General features: G+C 55.1%; 4 protein-coding genes across 4 annotated transcripts; 1 reads left to right on the top strand and 3 right to left on the bottom strand.

The window, feature by feature from the left end:
* Window positions 1-430: 430 nt before the first annotated feature.
* LOC131812330 (uncharacterized) lies at window positions 431-3920 on the bottom strand. Its single transcript, XM_059141731.1, has 6 exons — window positions 3845-3920; window positions 2416-2654; window positions 2193-2299; window positions 1847-1945; window positions 929-995; window positions 431-813 (listed from the first exon to the last, which is right to left on the bottom strand). Exons 1-6 carry the CDS (start codon window positions 3918-3920, stop codon window positions 655-657), a joined length of 747 nt encoding a protein of 248 aa, XP_058997714.1. The 3' UTR covers window positions 431-654.
* Window positions 3921-6887: 2967 nt separating this feature from the next.
* Window positions 6888-13889, bottom strand: LOC131815156 (sororin-like). Its single transcript, XM_059146830.1, has 6 exons — window positions 13695-13889; window positions 13395-13489; window positions 13252-13317; window positions 13137-13172; window positions 8499-8936; window positions 6888-8329 (listed from the first exon to the last, which is right to left on the bottom strand). The coding sequence occupies exons 1-6, from the start codon at window positions 13738-13740 to the stop codon at window positions 8249-8251; spliced, it is 762 nt and encodes a 253-aa protein (XP_059002813.1). The 5' UTR covers window positions 13741-13889; the 3' UTR covers window positions 6888-8248.
* Window positions 13890-13951: 62 nt separating this feature from the next.
* On the top strand, window positions 13952-18044 carry ZFPL1 (zinc finger protein like 1). The gene is made up of 8 exons (XM_059146816.1): window positions 13952-14112; window positions 14480-14589; window positions 14881-14992; window positions 16156-16349; window positions 16466-16538; window positions 16612-16758; window positions 16963-17086; window positions 17591-18044. Exons 2-8 carry the CDS (start codon window positions 14488-14490, stop codon window positions 17775-17777), a joined length of 939 nt encoding a protein of 312 aa, XP_059002799.1. The 5' UTR covers window positions 13952-14112; window positions 14480-14487; the 3' UTR covers window positions 17778-18044.
* Window positions 18016-20086, bottom strand: TMEM262 (transmembrane protein 262). Its single transcript, XM_059146839.1, has 3 exons — window positions 18474-20086; window positions 18269-18368; window positions 18016-18162 (listed from the first exon to the last, which is right to left on the bottom strand). The coding sequence occupies exons 1-3, from the start codon at window positions 18645-18647 to the stop codon at window positions 18086-18088; spliced, it is 351 nt and encodes a 116-aa protein (XP_059002822.1). The 5' UTR covers window positions 18648-20086; the 3' UTR covers window positions 18016-18085.
* Between the last annotated feature and the right edge of the window lie 1723 nt (window positions 20087-21809).

The raw sequence follows: 21809 nt of genomic DNA on the forward strand, positions 1-21809 counted from the left end.
AGGACTCAGGAGTGTGGCGGGTGTTGGGTGTTGGACCCTCAGGGAGCTCCCACTAGGAGTCCCCATCCCTGCCCTTGACTTGACTTACAAAGGGGAAGAGATTTATCCAAAGTCTCAAGGCAGGCACAGCTCTGACTGCCGCTCCCTAGTCTCTTTCTGCCCTTTGGAGTTAGACCAGGGGCCTCCATCCCTGGGGGAGAGGGGCGTGGCCCCCTTCCAGTCCTACCCTAGCGCTTATCCCTGGGACACTGCCCTTGAGGCTGACACCGACCAGACCTGGAACCCCCTCTGAGGTGGTGGGTGTTCAGGACCAGAGGAGTAAGGTGGGGGGGGATGTCCGAGGGGGCCCAGGGACCAAGCTCATTTTGGAGAGGTTGACTTCCCACCTCTCTGATTTCCAAGGGCCCACAAACAGGCGGTGAGTGGCGGCTCAGCTTCAGACAAGTTTATTACTGTGACCTGGAGAGGAGCTGCTGGCATGGCTCCCCGGGGAAGTGTCTAGTCTCCAGCCTTGGGCCTGGCCAGGGCTGATGTTGGTGTCTGTGGGACATGGGAGCCCCAGGCTACGGGACGAACAGTGCTACCTTCCGGGAGCTGGGCTGCTACAGGCTCGGGGAGCTGAGGGAGCGGCCGGGGAAGGCGTGCCCTTCCTCCCTACGGGCAGCAGTGGGGCTGCCCCTGCACCTGGAACAGTGCCACCCCCTGGATGGCCTGGGCACCCTCCTGGACAGCCTGGGCTCCGTCCGCGACAGCCTTCGCCTCCTCCTGGAGGGCCTTTGCTTCCTTCCTTAGGCTCTCATATGACAAGGTTGGCTGGAACAGAAGGTTGCAGTGCCCAGAGGTGGGTAGCGACCCCAGGCAGGACTGCGGGAGGTGCCCTAGCAGGGCTGGGAGGCAGGGAGGCGGCGGCCTGGGCAGAGCACCTTACCAGATTTTGCAGCTTTTCCCCCAGGGCCCGGTTGTCTGCTTGGATAGTGCTCAGTGACTCCCAGAGTCTAGAATTGAAAAATATCCATTCAGCCCACAGGTTCTTGTCCAAAGCAGCGTCCTCCGGCCCCGGCTCCCATCTCCTGCGTGAGCTGTGTGGCCTGGAGCAGCCGCCCGGGAACAGGGTTTCACTGGAGCCCAGTCTTCTCGTCGTGGCAAAGCCACAGGCAGGGACGGAACTGTTCTTCCCAAGTGGCTGGCAGCAGCAGGCGCAGACGGGGATGACGTGTCTTTTTTCTCCTCTTTAGCAAGCGAAGGACCGGCCGCTCCAGGGAGCAGGCTAGCCATCCCACCCTGTCGGGCTCCAGCGGGGACGCTGACAGAATTCTCTGAGGTTCCAGGCTAGCAAGAGGGTCAAGCCTGGAACCAGCCCTGCTTGAGTGCTCTGGGTATGAACGAAAGTGCTGACCACCCAGATCCACGCTCTGGGATTCCCCGTGCAGCCCCGAGGGACTGGCTCCCACTGCCCCACCCTGAGACCAGACCGCCCCACGCCTGCTGCTTCACAGACCAAACTTCCCCATCTGGTTCTTGGGCAATGAAAGGAGGGGCGGGGGGTCCCTTAGAGGCCGCCAGAGACTGCTTGCAGACCAGGTGTGCGGGCACACAGTCGACTGATGGCGAAGAGCTGTGGCCCCCAAGGCCGAGGGGCAGCTCCCGCTCACACAGGAGGACACTGATGCTCGGAGGGGAAGGGACCCGCTGGCCAGTGAGGAGGTCACCCAGAGCAGAACGGGTGAGAAGGCAAGGGAAGGAGGGAAGGAGGAGGGTGAATGGAAGATGCAAACCCAGGACCTGACCTCAGTGGGGAAAAACTCTGTCACCCCTATCTGCCCCAACCTGTCCCCAGCCAGCTCACCTCCTGCAATCACTCTGCAAATGGCTGATTTCCTTTGAGGTCCGCTGGGGGCCCCAGTCTTCCTTGTCCAGGAACTGGCACTCTTGGTTCTCTAGGACTCTGGGACGAGTACACAGAGAGGGTGGGACCAGGGAGTCTAGAGGTTGGGGGAGGGTGGGCTGGGCAGCTTGGGGAGGGGGCGGAGGCAGCCCCAGGCCCAGGGCCTGTACATGGGTCTTCCCTCTGCCCACCCCAGGCTGAGTCCTGGCCTGGCTCTGAATGTTAGCAGAGGGAAGTCCCCTCCGCCTCCCTCCCCTGCGCGCGCACACACACACACACACACACACACACACACACACAGCCTTACTCTTCAGGCTTGTTGGACTCAGTGGGCTCCGCTGTGCTCAGGAGGGTAAACAGGAAGGTCGCGGTGGGTTCTGGCTGCAGGTCTAACTTTTGCTCTGAAGAGGGTGGCTTTGGCAGAGAAGGTGCCATGGTGATGGCACAGCATGAGGCTGGTAGCATCGGGGATGTCCCCCTCCCAGCCGCCCCTGCTCTCTGACTTGGGGAGCCCCGGGGCTTCCTATCACCTCTAAGCCTGGCTCCCCGGAGACCTGAGGGTCTTCTGGCTTAGGCTTCTCCGGAGGCTGTACTTCTGGCTTTACCACGGGGTTAGAGAAGGCTTTTTGTCTTCCCCTGGGAGACTGAAGGACACAGACGCGCAGTTGGCAAGCCGCGTCCACCAGTCCTGCCGGTTTCCCTCTTGCCAGCCCTGTCTGGTTTCCTTGGGGCAGCCTCCACGACCAGTTCTGTCCAGCAAACCAGACCCCTCAAAATTGGGGCTACCACATTTAGCAAATACAAGGACATGGTGCGATCTGAATTTCAGACGAAAAGCAAGAACTTTTTAAAAATTTAAGTGTGGGACACCTGGGTGGTTCAGTGGGTTAAGGTTCTGCCTTTGGCTCGGGTCATGATCTCGGGGTCCTGGGACCGAGCCCTGCATCAGGCTTTCTGCTCATCAGGGAACCTGCTTCCCCTCCCTCTCTGCCTGCCTCTCTGCCTACTTTACTTGTTATATCTCTGTCTCTCTCTGTCAAATAAATAAATAAAATCTTTAAAAAAAAAAAAAAAAGGTTGGGGCGCCTGGGTGGCTCAGTGGGTTAAGCCGCTGCCTTTGGCTCAGGTCATGATCTCAGGGTCCTGGGATCAAGTCCCGCATCGGGCTCTCTGCTCGGCAGGGAGCCTGCTTCCCTCTCTCTCTCTCTGCCTGCCTCTCAAATAAATAAATAAAAATCTTAAAAAAAAAAAAAAAAAGGTTTAAGTATGCCATGCCATGTTTGGGCAGTACTTATACTAAACAAAAGACTCATTGTTTGTGTGAAATTCAAATTTCGCTAAGGTGGCCTGTGTGTTAGGTGGCAACATACCACATGTTGACAATATTTCATGAACTGAATCCCTGCAAATGCAAATTATCGGGCGTGGAGGCACGAGGGGCACCCTATTGAAAGGAATCCTACAGTAGCCTGTAAAAAGGTAGAGAATCCCTCCCATTTTGGGTGTAGAAATGATCAATGGGACGGGGAGAGGCAAAGAGTGTGCCGTTCCAGCCCCACGTTGCGAGCAGCCTCATTCACCCTCATTCGTAATCCCCTTAATATTTCGCTGTCCCTGAACAACGGTGCAGGACCGCCCAGGAGCCTCACTTCCCAGCACCAGCTCGAACTTGACCCACCTCCACGCTCTCGCCTATGCCGTTCTTCCCTCTCCTGTTCCCTCCCCGCTCTGCAATCTGAATGGCACCGGCTCTTTTCTCTGCTGAGCAAATGTGCCTCCCCTGGGACCCCCTTCCCCTGGGACCCCCTTGGATAGGTTCTTGTGGAGCCAGAGCTGGGTTGAGCCCGAGGATGCGTCTGTCTCTACAAGGCGGTGTTAGATGTTCCCCTGGAGCAGGCTTGAAATAGCAGCTTCTCCCCAAGTGACAGAAGGTCGCGAGTCAAGAGATGGAATCATCACCATTTTTCACTTCCAGATCTTCCAGAAGAATCTTGTACATCTGCGGGCCTTGCGACGGAGGACAATCCAATCCCATGGCAAATAGTGACCTCAGATGTGGCCTTCACACAGAGCTTCCATCTGGGCTTTTGATAGGCCCGCGGGCTGGGGCGGGGATCCCACATCATGTGCTCTCCGCAGTACATCGAGCCTTTCCAGATGGCCTAAAATTTTTAAATTCTTGTCCACATGATGATAACAGGATCTTCTTTTAAAAAAAGATTTTATTTATTTATTTGACAGAGATCACAAGTAGGCAGAGAGAGAGTTAGAAGCAGGCTCCCTCCTGAGCAGAGAGCCTGATGTGGGGCTTGATCCCTGGGATCATGACCTAAGCTGAAGACAGAGACTTTAACCCACTGAGCCACCCAGGCGCCCCAACAGTAACAGGATCTTAGTGGCCAGCAATACCCTGCTGGGAAAGGGGTGTTGTTTAATTCTGGGGACTCACTGAGCTCCAAGGTAATACCAGGACTCGCATCGCCATGTTTGACTTGTCCCAAGGGCAAGCTGACAGCGTGTAACGAGATCCACGAAACTAACCAGGTCCTTTGTCCCTGGTAATATCACTTTGGTAACTAGGCCTAAAGACACAACTCTAAAGGCGCCTGGGTGGCTCAGTCGGTTAAGTGTCTGTCTGCAGGGAGCCTGCTTTCCCGTCTCTCTCTGCCTGCCTCTCTGCCTACTTGTGATCTCTCCCTCTGTCAAAAAAATAAACAAAATCTTAAAAAAAAAAAAAAATTTACACAGAGGCCAATTTACACCAAGAGGAAAAACCGGAAGCAGCCCGAAGGGGCCAATATATAAGACAAGACCAGTAAAGAATGGCATGAACACAATTGAACACCATTCACTCTGTGGTAAAAGGTTGACCAAATGCCGTCCAGGGGACACACCTCAGCAGGGTCCTGAGAATACACAGACAGGTGATCAGGACCCAGTTCTGCCCAGGAGAAGCTCCCGGGGCTGGGGGAGACCCCAGGTTCCCAGGTGACCGCAGCTCAGGGAGATGGGCCCTAACAGACGTCGGTACAGACAGCCCTGGCCATGAAAGAAGGGAACCACACATTCGGCTCAGAGTTCTGGAGACCACCACGAAGGGGCTCCTTGAGCATCAAGAAGTAGGGGAGCAATTTGGGGCAGGCTCGTGCCCAAGGGCACTCCCGCTGGGACAGCGTGAGGGGGCCTGGGCTGTAGCCCCCAAGTGACAAGGCGGCACGGGAAACCTTTGTGTGTCTCTGTGTGGGTTGTTTGGGCCGTAACTGGGACAAGAAGACACTGGGGCCGGGAAGCTGAAGGTCGTGCAAATGGAGAGAGGCAAGTACAAGCTACCCCACGTGACCAGAGTCGGCATGGTGATACCAGGGGACGTGTGCAGGAGATGCCAACACCACAAAAGGAAGCCTCACGATGATCTGTACGAATATGTCTTCAAGATCCTGCTTTCCATTCTTCTGGGTGTTACACCCTGAAGTAGAATGGTATCGAAGGATTTTACGTTGGAAAAGCGGGATCACATTTTGTCTTCTAGGAGACGCAGTCTGCCTGCCGTATAGACAGTTTGGAGAGGGGAGAGGTTAAAAGGAGAGATCTGCTAGGAAGCCGGTGCTGTCCGGTGGCTGTGGGGAGAGATTGAAGTTAGGGCTGACAGGACGGAGCGGGGAGAGGGTAGGGCTGCCCACGAGGATGCCCGGGCTCCTGGCATGTATGGCGAGGTCAGCTGGGGGAACGTGGAAGTCATAGGGAGCACAGGGAGAGGAGAGCTCGTGGCTGATCTGAGTTTGAGAGGAATTCCGAGTCAAAGGGTAGTTTTAGATTCTGGTTCAGAGCTCGGGAAGAAGGTATGGGATGGAGATCAAGACTGGCCATGAATGAAAAGAAGGCGGCCCAGAGAGCCTGTCCTCATCTGGGGAGAGCCAGCAGGCTGGAAAGAGGGCCCCGGATTGAACCTGGGTGCCCTGAAATTTTAGGGGAAGTCAAGATAGAGGGCCCAGTGATGCCATGGCACCGAAAGGGGTGAAAGGGGTGTTCTCAGCCGGGCAGAGTGTGGCGGAGACCGGAGCCTGTCGCTTGGGTCATCACGGGGTTGCTGGTTGCTTCTGCCTGAGAAGGGAACAGGGCGGCGATGTGGGACACATCACAGTAAGCGGGACAGAAGCAGAGAGCCCCCGAACATTCTTTCAAAGAGCTTAGCCCTAAAAGGACTAATGGTAGTAGTTAAAAACAGACGCTGGTCGACTTTTTGGTGGTTGTTTTTTACCGTAATGAACAGAAGACTGTTCGGGACTGAGCAAGGTCCGAGAGATGAGAACTGAATCAAAAGACCAAGTGGGAAGTTGGCCTTGAAAGGAGAGGACTGCTCTCCTGGGGGCCGGGGTAGAAGCGGGGCTTGGGGAGGCCGTAGGGAGAATGTGAAGCTTTCAAGAACTTACTGCGTTCTGAGGACCAGGAGGCAAGGTCGAGGGTAAGGAGGTGGAGGGAGGCCAGCTTGTGCCGCCTGCCGCAAGCTGCACGCTCGTCTCTGGGCCTCCTCGAGCCCCTCCGTGGGCCGAGGCGGAGAATTCCCAGGAACCCGGATCTCTGACTAGCTCCCCGGGAGGCTCCGGGTGCCAGCGCCGTAGAGCACACAGGGGCTGGGCCAGGGGAGGAGCTGGCTTGCAGGGGAAGAGGGCTGGACCTTGTGGGGTTGGGGTCTCCAGGCTCTGAGTGAGGCTCTCAGCAGCCCCACCCCAGGACCAGCGGCTTTCCTCCTGGGACAGGACGGGCTGGGGCTCCCTGGAGGCCTCCTTTGCAAGCAGCCCTACCTTGGAGGAGCAGCTGGGACTACACGGAAAAAGCCCGATGTGAAGGCCAAGCAGTGATCACGGGGCTACTGGAGGCCAGGCTGGCGGTCTCCCGTACAAGGGGACAACCCTGGTGACACAGCCCAAAGGAGGCTTGGCTTCCTGCACCTCCCACCTTCGCCTCTGCCTCCATAAAACAACGGTCTCAAATAGGCAGAAACTTTTTAATCAGGGTTTTGTTTTTTAATTCAAACAACAACAGCAACACAGTTTTTCCCTACACCCCACAGTCCTAATTTCTCAGGGACAGAAACAATTTGCCATGATGACATCAACTCCACACCACCTGGTGACTCCCTACTCTGCAGGACTAAGGCTCTTCCCAGGAGCTCTGCCCCGGCAGCAGGGGAGGACAAGAATTCGTCAGCTGTCCGGCTCAGGGGCATCTGGGCTGCCTGGCAGTGGGGCGTGCTTGGGGCAGGGCAGTCTGACAAATCACGAAGTGTCGAACAGGTAGCCCAGGGCTCCCAGGCCCTGCAAGGGCTTTTGTTAGCACCCTCCAGGCGTGGCCCGGGGTCTCAGGTCCCCTAACCAAGCATGAGCGCATCCTCCCCGGTATTCTGCTCCCCACCAGCCCTGACACGCTCCTCTCAGCCTCTACTGCTATGACCCTGGAAATGTCAAAACATGCACCAGCGAGCTGCAACTGCAAAGCTAGCAGGTCTAGCACAAGGGGGCGGAGCATACAACCCCGTTTTCCCCTCTAGGGGGGAGGAGCCTCTGTGCACTTTGTTTTGTAATAGGTGTGTGTGGCAACTGGGGCACCTCCCGCCACCACCCCTTTCCTGGCCCTGTGCGGTGTCTGGTCCAGAAGCCTGGGCCTCAGTTTCCGGGACCTGACGGCCACACCGGGAAACGCACCCTCTTTACCCCAAGCAGCCTGTGCTCCTCCCGCCTGGCATTTAACCGAACATGTCAGCAGCAGGGCAGAGTGATTAAACACAGCATCTCTGAGCAAATACTTTTGGTCTCAGACCCAACCAAGGCTTCCCCACCTCCTTCAAAATGTAAAATTCTACAGTGTCCAGTGTCTTCTTCTCACAGGTTAAACTCCTCCCAACCCATGAATTCTCTCCTGGACCATCTACAGAATCTGAGAGCCTCTTTACGTAGATGGGCTTGTGGCTGGGAATGAGGCCTCTGGGGCGGCGCAGAGCAGCTGCGCTTCCCAACCACAGCCCCGGTCCCTGCTCACCTGCAGTCCCAGGCCTTTCCCCTCCTCTGGCTGGGCCAGCAGCTCCTACTCCCTAGTGTGCGGCCCAGCTGTCAAACGGCGAGACTCCACTGGGAGGCAGGGGGAGGCCAGACCAGACACAGGACAGCAAAGCGTGGCCAGGCCCAGCGAGCCCCATTTCCTGAGACGGCTGTTGTCACCGCCCCAGCCCCCTGAGGAACACAGGCCTCGCATAGTAGCTGCTTATGTACATGGAACAAGGCCAGAGGAGGGGCCCCAAGGGTCTTCTCCACAGGGAGGAGCTATGTACAGGGGAGGCGAGAGGATGGCCAGGGACTCCCCGACATCTCATTCAACCAGGAGATCAAACTGCTCAGCAGCTTCAAACTCCGCGTTCATGGCCGCGGCCCATTCATCCAGCTCCGATTTCTAGGGGGAGAGAAAAGGGGGCAGGTGAGGAGGACGGGGGCCAGGGGGTGCTGGCCAGAGCACACGTACCCAGAACCCTGCAGGCACTGAGCCCCAGGCCGGCCCAAGTCCTGGCAGCCTCCGGGCACATCTGGGGCAACAGTGGGGGAAAGCCCTGGCCCTCACTCACCAGGACCTCGGGCACCTTTCTCTTCTTGCGTTTCTCCTTCACGGCTGGCGGCGAAATTCCGGGCAGAGTTGTATCTGGGGCCCAGGGCTTCACAGGGACCCTGGGGGCTTCGGTTGACTTGGAACACACCACAGGCGAGACCTGGGCCAGGTCTTCTGACCCCAGCAGCCCCTCGAAACCAAAGCAAGACCGGCGGCCCGGGGTGGAGGTAGAGGCGGAGCCGAAGGTATCCAGGCGGCTGTAGGATCGCCTGACCTTCTTAGACATTTCCAAGTCTCTGGCATCCAGCTCTCCTTCCTTGGAGCTAGACTCAGCATTCAGGGGGCAGAGCACGGGGGTGGTGGTGGGCGTGACAGGAACTCCACATGCCTTGAAGCGGTCCTCCTTCGCAGGCTCCTTGCTGGGAGGGTTGTTTTCCTTCTCCAAGAAAAAAGCAATCTGCACCGGGCCAGAAGAGAGAACACCTCCTTGTTAGTTAGCTGTATTACTTACTTCCAGAAAGGTCCGAGGAGATTCAGGGTGAAAAAACCCATAGGACATTTTCAAAAGGAAAACAGAAGACAGGTCAGGCACCAAGTCAGACCTTGAGACAGATTTGGGGAGGGGAAGAAAAGAAGAATCTGTCCTCACTTCTGAGTCCACTTTGGTAAGGCAAGACTTCTCACCACCAGATGTTACCAGCTCTGCCTCCCATCAAAAACCGACCAGAGGGGTGCCTGGGTGGCTCAGTGGATTGAGCCGCTGCCTTTGGCTCAGGTCATGATCTCAGGGTCCTGGGATCGAGTCCCGCATCGGGCTCTCTGCTCAGCAGGGAGGCTGCTTCCTCCCCTCTCTCTCTCTGCCTGCCTCTCTGCCTACTTGTGATCTATCTCTGTCAAATAAATAAATAAAATCTTAAAAAAAAAAAACAAACACAAAAAACCGACTAGAATCTAGCCACCCCTACTGACCGCAAGCCCCTTCATGTTATCTAGACCAGTTCGACAAGCTCCCGATGCCTCTGCCTGCTTCCACCTGGGCCCTCTGGTCCATGTGTCACACAGCTGGCAATGGTTTTCCTAACACATCCATCTGGTCAACGAGTACCTCCCGGTCACCTGCCCAGTTCCAGGTACTTTCTCGGCACCAGGAGAATGGCCAGGAATAAAACAGAGAAAGCCCTGTCTCCATGGAGTTTCCATTCTGGCGGGGGCAAAACGGGTAACGAACAGGTAAAAGTCATGCAGCACGTTAGAAGTGTTAAGTGCTTTGGAAAAAAACAGAACAGGATAGCACCAGGGGTGAGCTGGGATTTTAAGTAGGTGAAGGTCAATGTAGGCCCCACTGGGGAGCCGTCTGAGTTAGAACTTCAGGGAGGTGAGGGAGTGAGTCACATGGAGGCCAAGTGTTGTAGACAGAGGGAACAGAGGTGCCAAAGTCCTGAGGTACAGGTGCGCAGGGAAAGGTAAAGGAACAAGGCCAGGGTCGCTGAGAGAAAGTGAGGAGAGAAACTGAAGATGGGGTTCGAGAGGTGATGGGGGCCACTACAGGGCCATCTGTAGGACATTGGAAGGGGAGGGCCATGGAGACCCTTGCTCTGAGAACCAGGGAGTCACGACAAGATTATGAACGGGAAAAAGCCTAATCTCATATGCATATTAATCTCATAAGGGTGCCTGGGAGGCTCAGTTGTTAAGTGTCTGCCTTTGGCTCAGGTCATGATTCTGGGGTCCTGGGATCAAGCCCTGCCTCGGGCCGGAAGCCTGCTTCTCCCTCTTCCGCTCTCCCTGCTTGAGTTCCCTCTCTTGCTGTGTTTCCCTCTGTCAAATCAATAAATAGAATCTTAAGCAAAAAAAACAACCAAACAAAAAAAGAGGTTCACGTGTTTGCTCCTTAAAATTCCACTCTCGGCTCAAATACTGCTTCCTCAGAGAAGCCGTTTCTTACCACAGAATAGGGACCAGCCCCGCTACCCCTGCTCTTTACTCCTGGCCCAACAACCTCTCTTTTTTTTTTTTTTTTTTAAAGTTCCATATAGCCAGGAATGTTTTTTTTTTTTTTTTTTTTTTTTAGGTTTTATTTATTTATTTGTCAGAAAGCGAGCAAGCGCGAGTGAGCACAGGCAGACAGAGTGGAAGGCAGAGTCAGAGGGAGAAGCAGGTTCCCTGCGGAGCAAGGAGCCCGATGCGGGACTCGATCCCAGGACGCTGGGACCATGACCTGAGCCGAAGGCAGCTGCTTAACCAACTGAGCCACCCAGGTGTCCCAACAACCTCTCTTATACACTGGTCACCTATCACCCCAACGAGAACACGAACTTCCTGGGAGCAGGGGTCTTTATCTGTCCGGCGGACCCGACCTCTAGCCAGCACCTTCCGCAGAGCCCTGCGTGGAACAGGTGTTTGATACCTTAATGGACCCCAAACGCGGCACTGAGCTTTCTGGCAGCTGGACCCGGTAGGAAACAGGACAAATGCAGTTACTCTTGGGGGCTAACACAAGGAATGGCGTTGATTATCCAGAGAGACTCTTCCTGGCTACAAGCACAGGCAATTGGAGTCTTAGTAACGAGTCTGAGTAAAAGGGATGCTGCCCAAAATGAGGGTTAGCCCCGAAGACCCCTTCCTCATGCCCGACAGTAAGCGCTCACACAAGTCCTCGTCGCTTCTCTTGCTCCATCTCAGCAATCTATCGTTCAACCCACAAGAATGAATGATTACAAGGGAGGCACAAGTCACTGCCCGTAGGACAACACGCAGACATTCAGACGTGGAGAAGGCCTAAGGAGAACTACATAGAGAAACAGGACACAAGTGGTGTGTGTGACGGGGCACAAGTGGAAAGGAAAGCCTTCTGGAAGGTGTCCTTTCAGCGCCGTACTGTGTGATGGGAAGGTCACGTGATGAGAGGAAGGACAGAGCATCACTCTGCCCTCACCTTACTTCAGGCCTCCGCCATCTCGCTGCAGGATTCCTGGCAAGCCTTCCTACCTGGTCTTGGGGTCCCCGGCAGGCTGTTTGCACCTCAGTCACCACCCAGACCCCAGAGAGATTTTTTTTCCCCAAAACACTCAAGCATACCTTAGTGACTACCTGGCCCCAGGGCAAGCTGGTCTGGGTTAGGTGCCTTCGTAACATCTAGTACTTTTCTCACTGTAGTCCTCGGCACGCAGCTGTTATCACTTGTTCACCTTTTCCCCCACCCCTAAAAGGTAGCTAGCATTTCTCACTTATATTTTCAGGCACAGGTTTTCTATTCACAAAACATCCTTAATTACTTCTGCTAAAACAGTAAAAATGCTGTACACGTATCTTACAACAACCTGTTCTCACAAATTGAGGAGATGGGACTAGAGAGAAGGAATACTAGGGACACAGCTCAGCTCTCATAGGAAAACACTGGGGGAACATCAGGACATCGAGACCTAAACGTATGAAATCCACAAGGAAGTGAGCAAGACTGGTGATGCATGAGAGTCTCCAGAGGCAAACTGTTTCAAAATACAGATGCTGGGGCACCTGGGTGGCTCAGTGGGTTAAAGCCTCTGCCTTCGGCTCAGGTCATGGTCCCAGGGTCCTGGAATTGAGCCCTGCATCGGGCTCTCTGCCCGGCAGGGAGCCTGCTTCCACCTCTCTCTCTGCCTGCCTCTCTGCCTGCTTATGATTTCTGTCTGTCAAATAAATAAATAAAATCTTTAAAAACAACAACAAAAAAACCCACAGATGCTTCCCGACCCAGTGACGGTTTCACTTAAGAAGTTTTCCAATGTCATAGTGAAGCAAAACTGATAGGCATTCACTAGAAATCATACTTCGAATTTTGATCTTTTCCCAGGCTGGTGATACGTATGTGGTAAGATCCTCTTGTGATGCTAGCAATGGCAGGAAGCTGTGGCTCCCGGTCAGCCACGCTATCACGTGGGTAAACAACTGATAAATTTATACCCATTCCATTGCTTACTTTCAGTACAGTTTTCAAGAAAATAAAAGATACTCAACTCTTCATTATGAATAGGCTTTGTATTAGATAATTTGCCCATCTGCATGCGAACGTTGGTGTTCTGAACACATTAAAGGCATGCTAAGCTAAATTAAGATGTTTGATAGATTCGGCATATTAAACAGATTTTTGTTTTGTAATAGTTTCAACTTATGTTAGGTTTATCCAATCCTAACTGGAGAAAGAGCTTTTTTTTTTTTTAATGTTATGTTAGTCACCATACAGTACATCATTAGTTTCCGATGTTGTGTTCCATGATTTACTGTTTGCGTTTGACACCCAGTGCTCCATGCCACAGGTGCCCTCCTTAATACCCATCACTGGGCTAACCCATCCCCTCAGCCCCTTTCCCTCAATTAGTTTCTCGGAGTCCATAGTCTCTCACGGATGGTTTCCCCCTCTGATTCCCGTCCCCCCCCCGGCCTTCATTTCCCCTTCCTTCTCCTAGTGTCCTCTGTGCTATTTCCTATGTTCCATAAATGAGTGAAACCATATGATAACTGACTTTCTCTGCTTGACTTATTTCATTCAGTATAATCTCTGGACGAAGATCTGTACCTCAAAACTGCTCCCTAGGCAGATGTGAGCAGCCAGTATGACCTGCCCCATCTCTAGGGTGCCCTGGATTCCATTCCGCTAAGCAGATAAAAATGAACTCACCCTTGGGCTCCTTCGAGGTGTGTGGACAGGCGGCACCTGTGGAGAAAATAATAACTGACAACATAGCCAACCCCAATTTTGGCTCCCAACCCACAAGGCTTCCCTCAGTCCTCACCTCTACAGAATGCGCTACGATCTTCTTTAAAACGATGGGCTTTCTGCCTGGAGCCGCATGGGGTGCCTAGAAAAGAGGAGTGAGTGTGAGTTCCACATTAGCCCAGCGGCCTCCGGGGCAGAAACGAGCAAGCAGGGGCTCACCTTGGGCCAGATTTCAGGGAGGGTGCTCTGGAGATCAGGGCCTGATTTCCGCTGGGACCTCCGCAGAGACTGAGTAGGAGATGGGGCCCCCGGCCCTGCGAAGGGAAAAAAAGTTAGGAGGTCGGGGCAGACTCTAGGCCTCAGAGTCTGGAGAACAGGATCAGGAGTGAGCGAGAGAAGGTTCCCGAACAAGCTGCTTCCCGGGGAGTGAGCCTCCTAGAGCGGTGGGGGGAGGGACTCCTCGCGGGACTCCGTCCCTCAAACGGCTCGGCCCCACGCTCCCGCGCGCCTTCCGCTCACCGGAGCGCTGGGCGGCTCCTCCGGACCGCGTTCGCCTCTCGGACATGTTAGCCTTGGTCTCAACCCTCGCCGCGGTCTCCGCCGCCGGGGCTCGCGCCAACCCGGAGGGTCGACGGAGACCTAAACGTTCGAATTACCCGCCCTGCCTGGAGGAAGCGGAAGTGGCGTAAGGCGGGCGGGCCGCTGTATTCCTCTCAAGGCTCCTCGCTCTTCACGTCTAGCGTCAGCAGGGGCGGGGCCAGCGACACGCTGGCGTCATCAGCACGCGCCGCACCCGGAAGAGACGTGGCAGCGGAGGGATAATCGGAGCGGCCCGAGGCAGAGAGCGCAGAGCGGGAGGTCGGCTGAGCGCGGTGTCTCTCCTTCCGCGCCTCGGGCCAGCGCTCGCGCCCGTCGGCACCGGTGCGGCGGTCAATCGGTAAACACGGGGCGGGGGCGGGGGCGGGGGTGCGGGGGGAGAAACCTGTGTTGAATGTGGGGGCGGAGCTTGGAGGGGGTGGGGCTCAGGCCGAGCCCCTGGGGGCGGGGCCGGTGGTATCGGAGGCTCGCCGGTGGAGGGACCTGGCCGGGGGCGGGAGCGAGGAGGAATGAGGAGGGGTCACCGCAGGCGGGATTCGTTCGGGGGGCGTGGCCCTGAATGTAGAGGGGCAGTAGGCAGGAATTGGGGGTTGGGGCGATTATGAGAGATGTTTAGGGGAGTTAAGAGTGGAAACGATCTGGGCTTGTGAGTTCGTCGTGGCGAACATCGGAACCTGGCTCTTTGTCAACTCAGACCCCTTTCTCAGGGTCGAATATGGGACTTTGCAAGTGCCCCAAGAGGAAGGTCACCAATCTGTTTTGCTTCGAACACCGGGTCAACGTCTGCGAGCACTGCCTGGTAGCCAATCACGCCAAGGTGGGGCCTTCAGGGGAGGGGCTGAGCAGGGCAGTGGGTGGGCCGGCCGGATTGGTTTCCTCCAACTCCCATGAAGGGCCAGGGGTTGGCATGAAGCTCCAGGAGGGCAGGAACTTTGTATCTTTTGTGCTCGGCTCTATCTCCAGCCCATAAGACAGACTCTGGCACAGTGTGTGCTCAATAAATGTTTACTGATGGAACAAACGAAAGGATGATTCTCCTCTGTGATGAGACAAGCAGCTGGGCCTTGAGGAGATGGGCCCCCGTTGTGACCTCTCTCTCCCACTCCAGTGCATCGTCCAGTCCTATCTGCAGTGGCTCCAAGATAGTGACTACAATCCGAATTGCCGCCTGTGCAACATACCTCTCGCCAACCGGGAGACGACCCGCCTTGTCTGTTATGGTGAGGCCTGCCCAGCTTGGTGACCAGTTTCTGGGTCCTCTCTAAGCAGCAGGGCAATGAGATCTTCCCAAGCTTGGGAGGCTGGAGCCCCAAATTCTAGTCCTATGTTATTTACCTGCTGTGTGAGCTCATGCAAGTCATTTTCCCTTCCTAGGCCTCCGTGTTTTTCCCTAAAAATTAAAGCTCTTAATTTATTTCTTTCCCATTTTGAGGCTTGAGTGAGAGCCAGTCCAACTTGTTGGTATCATTTTGGCTGTAAGCAGTAGCTGGCTGGACCAGCAGGGAGCTGAAGGCAGGAGGCTTTTGGACATTTGGGATCTGCTATTCATTTCAATTAAACAGGAAGGGAGTTTCTCACAGTACATTCAGCCAAAAGAAGTTGGCACTCACATGTTCCATGACCTTGACTTGACGCTGGTGTAAGAAGCTTAACTCCACTTTTTGAAGGAGCTAGTGCAAAAGAGCTCCATGTGTGTGTTTCTCAGTGTGATGAGTGTGTGGGCATACGCACATGAATTTAATGTTATGACTTTACGTGTGGTAGTGTCTTCGTACCTGCGGATGAATGAATGGGGAAATGCATGTGCACGTATGAACAAAAGTATGTTGGGAGGTTGCAGGAGAATGTGTGGGTGACTGCTAGTTTTCAGCAAACGTGAATGTATAGGTGTGTACATGTGGGAATCAGTGTGCCCCCAAGTATAGATGCAGGGGATGGTATTTGTGTTTGATTGTAGGTGTACAGGCACGTGTGCGTATGCGCTCGTGGGCATACGTGTGCCTCTGTGTGTCTAGAAACTTTTTCTGAAACTGTTCTTGATTAGCTGTTAGCCCAAGGAGCTTGTGATGAGTGTGTGTTCAGAGAGGACTCACTTTAAGGGTCGCTGACGTCTTCTTCACACCCTAGTGGGCTTCTCCCTTCTATTGCGCTGGAGATCTTGCTAGCATCTGGTTGACTGGGTCAAGTAATGGTGGCCAAGAAGGCCACATGCTTAGGGAACACTGTTGAAACGGACCTGAGCGAGGACAGGAAGGAGAAAGCTGTGGGCTTATGTGCGTGGGTGTGCATACGTCTGTGTAGCAGGCTAGGGGCTGTTGCTGGGCTAGATGTCCTAAGTGTCTTCTTCTTCATGCCTCTCTTCCCCTGTTTCATGGGCCCTAAGACCTCTTCCACTGGGCCTGCCTCAATGAACGTGCTGCCCAGCTACCCCGAAACACAGCGCCTGCTGGCTACCAGTGTCCCACCTGCAGTGGGCCCATCTTCCCCTCAAACAACCTGGCTGGCCCTGTGGCTTCCGCACTGAGAGAGAAGCTGGCCACGGTCAACTGGGCCCGGGCAGGACTGGGCCTTCCTCTGGTGAGAACCTGTCTGTCTGTCTGTCTGACTGAGCATCTGCCCTGGGTCCCACCTGGGACAGATGGGTGGGGAGGGACAGCCCCGGGCCTGCTGGTGACACAGGTTCCTTCCTGCAGATTGATGAGGTGGTGAGCCCGGAACCCGAGCCCCTCAACACCTCTGACTTCTCTGACTGGTCTAGCTTTAATGGTAAGTGGCGGTCCGCACTGCCTTTGGGGGCCCTAGCCCCCCTGCTCTGCTGACCGCTCCCTTCTTGCCACAGCCAGTGGTACTGCTGAACAGGAGGAGATAACCAGCGCTTCCGCTGCCCCATCGTTCTACAGCCAAGTCCCCCGGCCCCCCGCTTCCCCGAGCCGGCCCGAGCAGCACACAGTGATTCACATGGGCAATCCTGAGCCCTTGACTCACGGTGAGCCAGATAATTGTACGGTCTGGGGGAGGATAGGAAGGGAATGGGCCACCCCGGGGGGCCCCCCTCCTCTCTCTGACAAAGGCATTCCTTCCCCACAATTCTGAGGTGCTCTGGTGGGCTGAGAGGGCAAGGACTTCCTGCCCACCCTGCTGCAGGCCAGTTTCACTGAGCCTGTGGATACCGGTGGCTCTGCTTCTGCAGCCTCAGCCCCGAGGAAGGTGTATGACACGCGGGATGATGACCGTTCACCAGGCCTCCACGGGGATTGTGATGACGACAAGTACCGTCGCCGGCCTGCCCTCGGCTGGCTGGCCCAGCTGCTCAGGTATGCAGGGGCAGGGGGGCCCGGCTGCCAGAAAGGGGGAGGGGAGGAAATGAGAGCCAGAGGCCCCAGGCGTGATCATTGTGTGATAGAGAAGATGGGCTTCAGTTTGGGTAACCACAGTACCTGGTGTCTGGCTACTCAGGCCCCCGCTCAGCCCTGGGAGTCTTGAGTCTGGTCCGCCATAGGGCTCTTTCCTCGCCTGCTAGGTATCTGAGGCTTGAGGTGGGGCTCTTTGAGGCCTGTTCCTGCTCTGACAACCCCTGAGCCTAGCGACTCTGATGTGCCCGACACGTTCTGGTTTGCAGAACGGTGGTTGCTTCCGCCGGTTGGAGCTGCACTGTCTGCTGTGTAATAAGCAGGCGTGGGGATTAGCTTGCACACTGAAGCAGCAAGCCTTGGGGACAGTGGCACCGGGGCCAGAAGGCAGGCATCATGTCTGGGGTTCCTCTCTGGGCCGAGGGGCGCCTGACCTGACTTCCCCCTCGTCCCCCCCCCCCCCCCCAGGAGCCGGGCTGGGTCTCGTAAGCGGCCGCTGACCCTGCTGCAGCGGGCAGGGCTGCTGCTGCTCCTGGGGCTTTTGGGCTTTCTGGCCCTCCTCGCGCTCATGTCTCGCCTGGGCCGAGCCGCAGCTGACAGCGATCCCAACCTGGACCCCCTCATGAACCCTCACATCCGTGTGGGTCCCTCCTGAGCCCTCGCTGGGAGCCGGGCCAGCCTAGGACATGGGGGCCTGAGGTAGGGCGGTCTAGGGACTTTCCTTCTGCTCCTCTTTTTCAAGCCTGAGACACTAAGATCCCAGGCCCAGTCCAGTCCATGAGAGGGGCTGCTGGCTGGGCCTGGGGCCCCCACAGGGCAAACGTTTGTCTTGACCTGCTTACCCTGAGTCTCCAGCCCCCCGCCCTCCCCACAAAGGAGATGACAGGTGGAAATAAATGACAGACTTTATTAAAACACCGAAGCCGCCTTTTCCTTCCCCCTTCTCAGCCCAGTCCTCAGGCCTCAGTGGTTCTCCTGCCGGTACTGGATGGCCAGAAACTCAAGGGACAGGCGGTTGAAGAACATGACTCCGTTTAGGACTGGGCAGACAAGAGAGCCCCTATCAGCATTCCCTGCCCGCTCTCTGCCATGTCTGGGGATCCAGAGTTCCCCCTCCCCTTCAGCACGACCCCTTCCCCCACTCACTCAGGATGGTCAGGGCAAAGCACCGAAGAAACTTGTCATCTGTCATCTCAGCGTAGAGTGATCCCATGGCAGCCCAGCAGATGCTGATCACCTGGGAGAACTGTAGGCCCCGTCCAGTGGGGGAGTGGCCCCTGAGACAACAGCGGGGCTTCCATCAGCCCCTGGGCCTCCCCCGACCAGCCCTTGAGCCCTGGCCCCAGGCTACCATCAGGACCACCGTGTATTGAAAGCTCATGCGGTCGTAGCGGTGGGTGACGTAGAAGTTGTGCACGTCGCTGGCAAGGACGCCGAGGTGTATAAAGAAGATCATCAGGGCAGCGGCGGTGAGCACCATGCCTTGCGGGAAGAAGAGCACAGCTAGCCGGTCCACCCACCGCATCGTGGCGGCCGCATAGACGCGAGGCTGACAGCGGAACCTGAGCAAACCGGCCCCGTTCGGGAGCAGCAGCTGACCCTTCCGGGACCCGAGTGCGTGGTCTGGAATTGTGGTGGGATGCTAGAACCACGAGGACATAGGAGAGGGACAAGATTCTAGAATACAGGCTGATTCCAGCCAGTATGGGAGTGGTTCACGGGTGGCTGGGGGAGCTCCGGGTTATGGAAGGTCAGACGGAGGGCTGACGGTACAGACCAGCAGGAGCGTCGAGGAAGGAACGGCGTCCCTCACCATCCTGCCTGCACGCACGCTTCGTGTGCTCATGCCTATCTGCTTACCGAGTCCCTTGATGGTTCTACACAGGGGGCACTGTGGGCACATGTCTACAGAGCTGGGGCTCAGAATGTGGAAGGGCATGTCCTAGGTACGTGCAAGTCTAGACTAGGCCCTGGATGTGTAGCTGGAGGGGACCCCCAGGTGAGGGGAGGCCTGGGCCGAATGGCTCCCAAGTTTTTGCTCCATTCCCGAATGGGGAGGAACAAGGCGAAGGGAAGAGACAAGAGCTTGCCCACAGCTGTCCTGGGGCCTTCGCCATTCTCTCCCTTGGCATGGCCCAGAGAGCACCTGGCTTTTCCGTCCTGCCTCAAAGGTCCGGGGACCTGATGCCGACCAGCTTAACCATCTGCCACCTTCCAGCACTCAGCACTTTCACAGCCACCAGCCCCGTCCTTTCCAAGAGTCCCAGGTGAGGCAGGTGGCATAAATCCTATTTTGCGCCCAAATCCGAGGTACAGAGAGGGAGTGTCAGCCCGGGCGCTTCTGGCCAATGAGTGAGGGATGCACTGAGGACTGAAATGAAGGTCCAGTTCTACCCAAGGCTGTGACTGACTGGGTAGGGACCCTTCCAAGCAACAAGGAAACATTTCCTCCATACATGGAAGAGAGGAAAACTCTAGAACTCACAAGTATCATCCAGAAAAATGGGCATAAATGGTGTGGAGGGACATGAAACTCCCAGGGACTAGAGTAGAAGAAGGGTGCTTGAATTCTGCCCCACCGCGGCCGCCTTCCTCTCTGCCAGCCACAGAAGTTAGATTCTCCGTCAAGACCCAAAATGCCCTGCCATCTCCATGCTTGCTTCCTAGTGTCATTAATCACCACAGTCCCTCAGACCCCACATTCTGACGTAGGGGTGACTCACCCAATGCTCAGCCATTGGCCCACTGTTGAAATCACTGCACCTCTAGTCTCATGTGACTACAAGTAAACTTTCATACGTTAGGGCTTCTGGCTCAATGCCATTTAAAAGTTTAAGTAGCGTATGACTATGTTCTTGTAATTACAAGATTTGGGTAACACACAAGCATACAGAGGAGAAGGCAATGACCTCCCTCCCACCACTCCTACCTACCTAACAGAGGTAATCCCCTCAACAGTTTGGTGAGTGGGCATCTTTTGGGTCCCTCTTTTTTTTTTTTTTTTTTTAAAGATTTTATTTGATAGGGACACAAGCAGGGGAATGGGAGAGGGAGAACTAGGCTTCCTGCTGAGCAGGGAGCCTGATGTGGGGCTTGATCCCAGGACCCTGGGATCATGACCTGAGTCAAAGGCAGACGCTTAACCAACTGAGCCACCCAGTTGCCCCTCAAGTTATTTTTTCTACCAGTTATAAATGTTTTTTTTTTTTTTAAAGATTTTATTTATTTATTTGACAGAGAGAAATTACAAGTAGATGGAGAGGCAGGCAGAGAGAGAGAGGGGGAAGCAGGCTTCCTGCTGAGCAGAGAGCCCGATGCGGGACTCGATCCCAGGACCCTGAGATCATGACCTGAGCCGAAGGCAGCGGCTTAACCCACTGAGCCACCCAGGCGCCCCGAGAGAGAGAGGGAAGCAGGCTCCCTGCTGAGCAGGGAGCCTGATGAGGGGCTCCATCCCAGGACCCTGACCTTCTGCCTAACAACTGAGCTACCCAGGAGCCCCCATAAAGTTTCTCTCACAACAACTCAACACCTCTTTTGTAATGCAAAACCAGGCATAGAAAATATGTAAACAAGGAGGCCTGACTGTGTTCAAATAAAATTATAGACACTGCCAGAACTCATATACTTTCACATGATTTTCGTATTTTATGAAAATTGTCTTAAACTGAGATAGACATATTACATTATTTTTAAGTGTACAATGTAATGATTTGATATTTGTATATATTTTTAAAGGATCGCAAATCTGGTTAACATCTGTCACCCTACAAGTTACAACTGTTTTTCTCCTGTTGAGAACTTTAAAGATCTACTCTGATTATAAGAATGTTACAAAATTTTCACCTCATGAAATGTCATTTATATATATTTTTCTAACCATTAAAAACAAACAAAAAAAGCAACACACTAGTCCTAGCTCACAGGCCAAATGAAAACAGGTGGTGGGATGTGTTTGGCCTGTGGGACCCCTGCCAAAGAATGATTAAACAAGGTGGATACCATTCCAACACCCCCCCGCCCCCACCCCTGTCCCCGCCCCCGCCGCCAGCCAATCACAAGAAATGTTCCAAGGACCACCTCGATAAAGTCGCTTTCTCTATTAAAACTCATCCTTTCTCAATCTGAACTTCATTGCTGTCCGACTGAGCGCTGCACCTTGGTGGACACCTGCATTCTGATGAAATTGGATGCCTGAGAATGATCCTCGACATCTCCACCAGCCCCTCACTTCTCACTTGTATGGCCCACCAGTCCCTGGCATCTCAAGAAATGGGCTTCTTTCTAAGCATGTATGTTGCGCTTGGGGACTTCAAAAAAAAAAAAGCAGCAGCAGCGGCAGCAGCATTAGCAGCTAGAGGCACTGCACGCCCTGTACGGGCATCTAACCCTCTCAGCCTTCTCGCAGACTCCTGTGAAGTCGCCCCCCACCCCGGATTAGGAATGGGGGAAACTGAGCCTCGCCCCCCCCCCCCCCCCCCCCCGGTAACGAGCCAATGCCAGGATGTCAGGCACACGCTCTCTGGCTCCACCGTCGGCGCTGCGTCCGCGGCATCCAGGGACGTATTCCGGGGGCTTTTGCGTGCCGGGCTGCGGGACTGGGAGCCACGACTCGCTTTCCTTCTGGGAGGGAAGCACCCCACAAGTTCCAGTCACTCCTTCCGCTCGAGAGGCTCGTGGGAACCTA

This window comes from Mustela lutreola, chromosome 1 (genome assembly GCF_030435805.1).
Source record: "Mustela lutreola isolate mMusLut2 chromosome 1, mMusLut2.pri, whole genome shotgun sequence".
Lineage (NCBI taxonomy): Eukaryota > Metazoa > Chordata > Mammalia > Carnivora > Mustelidae > Mustela > Mustela lutreola.

Bases quoted from the DNA above. Each gene is read 5' to 3' on its own strand.
- LOC131812330 (XM_059141731.1), bottom strand. From the start codon at position 3,920: ATGGGATTGGATTGTCCTCCGTCGCAAGGCCCGCAGATGTACAAGATT. The intron at 2,655-3,844 runs GTGATGATTCCA...CCCAATTTTGAG, and splicing joins AGATCTGGAAGTGAAAAATG to GGGTCTGGTTTGCTGGACAG. The intron at 814-928 runs GTAAGGTGCTCT...CTTCTGTTCCAG, and splicing joins GGGAAAAGCTGCAAAATCTG to CCAACCTTGTCATATGAGAG.
- LOC131815156 (XM_059146830.1), bottom strand. From the start codon at position 13,740: ATGTCCGAGAGGCGAACGCGGTCCGGAGGAGCCGCCCAGCGCTCCG. The intron at 13,173-13,251 runs GTGAGGACTGAG...TTTTCTCCACAG, and splicing joins TCGTAGCGCATTCTGTAGAG to GTGCCGCCTGTCCACACACC. The intron at 8,937-13,136 runs GTGAGTTCATTT...GGCCCGGTGCAG, and splicing joins CACCTCGAAGGAGCCCAAGG to ATTGCTTTTTTCTTGGAGAA.
- ZFPL1 (XM_059146816.1), top strand. From the start codon at position 14,488: ATGGGACTTTGCAAGTGCCCCAAGAGGAAGGTCACCAATCTGTTTTGC. The intron at 16,350-16,465 runs GTGAGAACCTGT...TCCTTCCTGCAG, and splicing joins CAGGACTGGGCCTTCCTCTG to ATTGATGAGGTGGTGAGCCC. The intron at 16,759-16,962 runs GTGAGCCAGATA...CTGCTTCTGCAG, and splicing joins TCCTGAGCCCTTGACTCACG to CCTCAGCCCCGAGGAAGGTG.
- TMEM262 (XM_059146839.1), bottom strand. From the start codon at position 18,647: ATGCGGTGGGTGGACCGGCTAGCTGTGCTCTTCTTCCCGCAAGGCATG. The intron at 18,369-18,473 runs GTAGCCTGGGGC...CGGGGCCTACAG, and splicing joins AATACACGGTGGTCCTGATG to TTCTCCCAGGTGATCAGCAT. The intron at 18,163-18,268 runs GTGAGTGGGGGA...TTGTCTGCCCAG, and splicing joins CTTTGCCCTGACCATCCTGA to TCCTAAACGGAGTCATGTTC.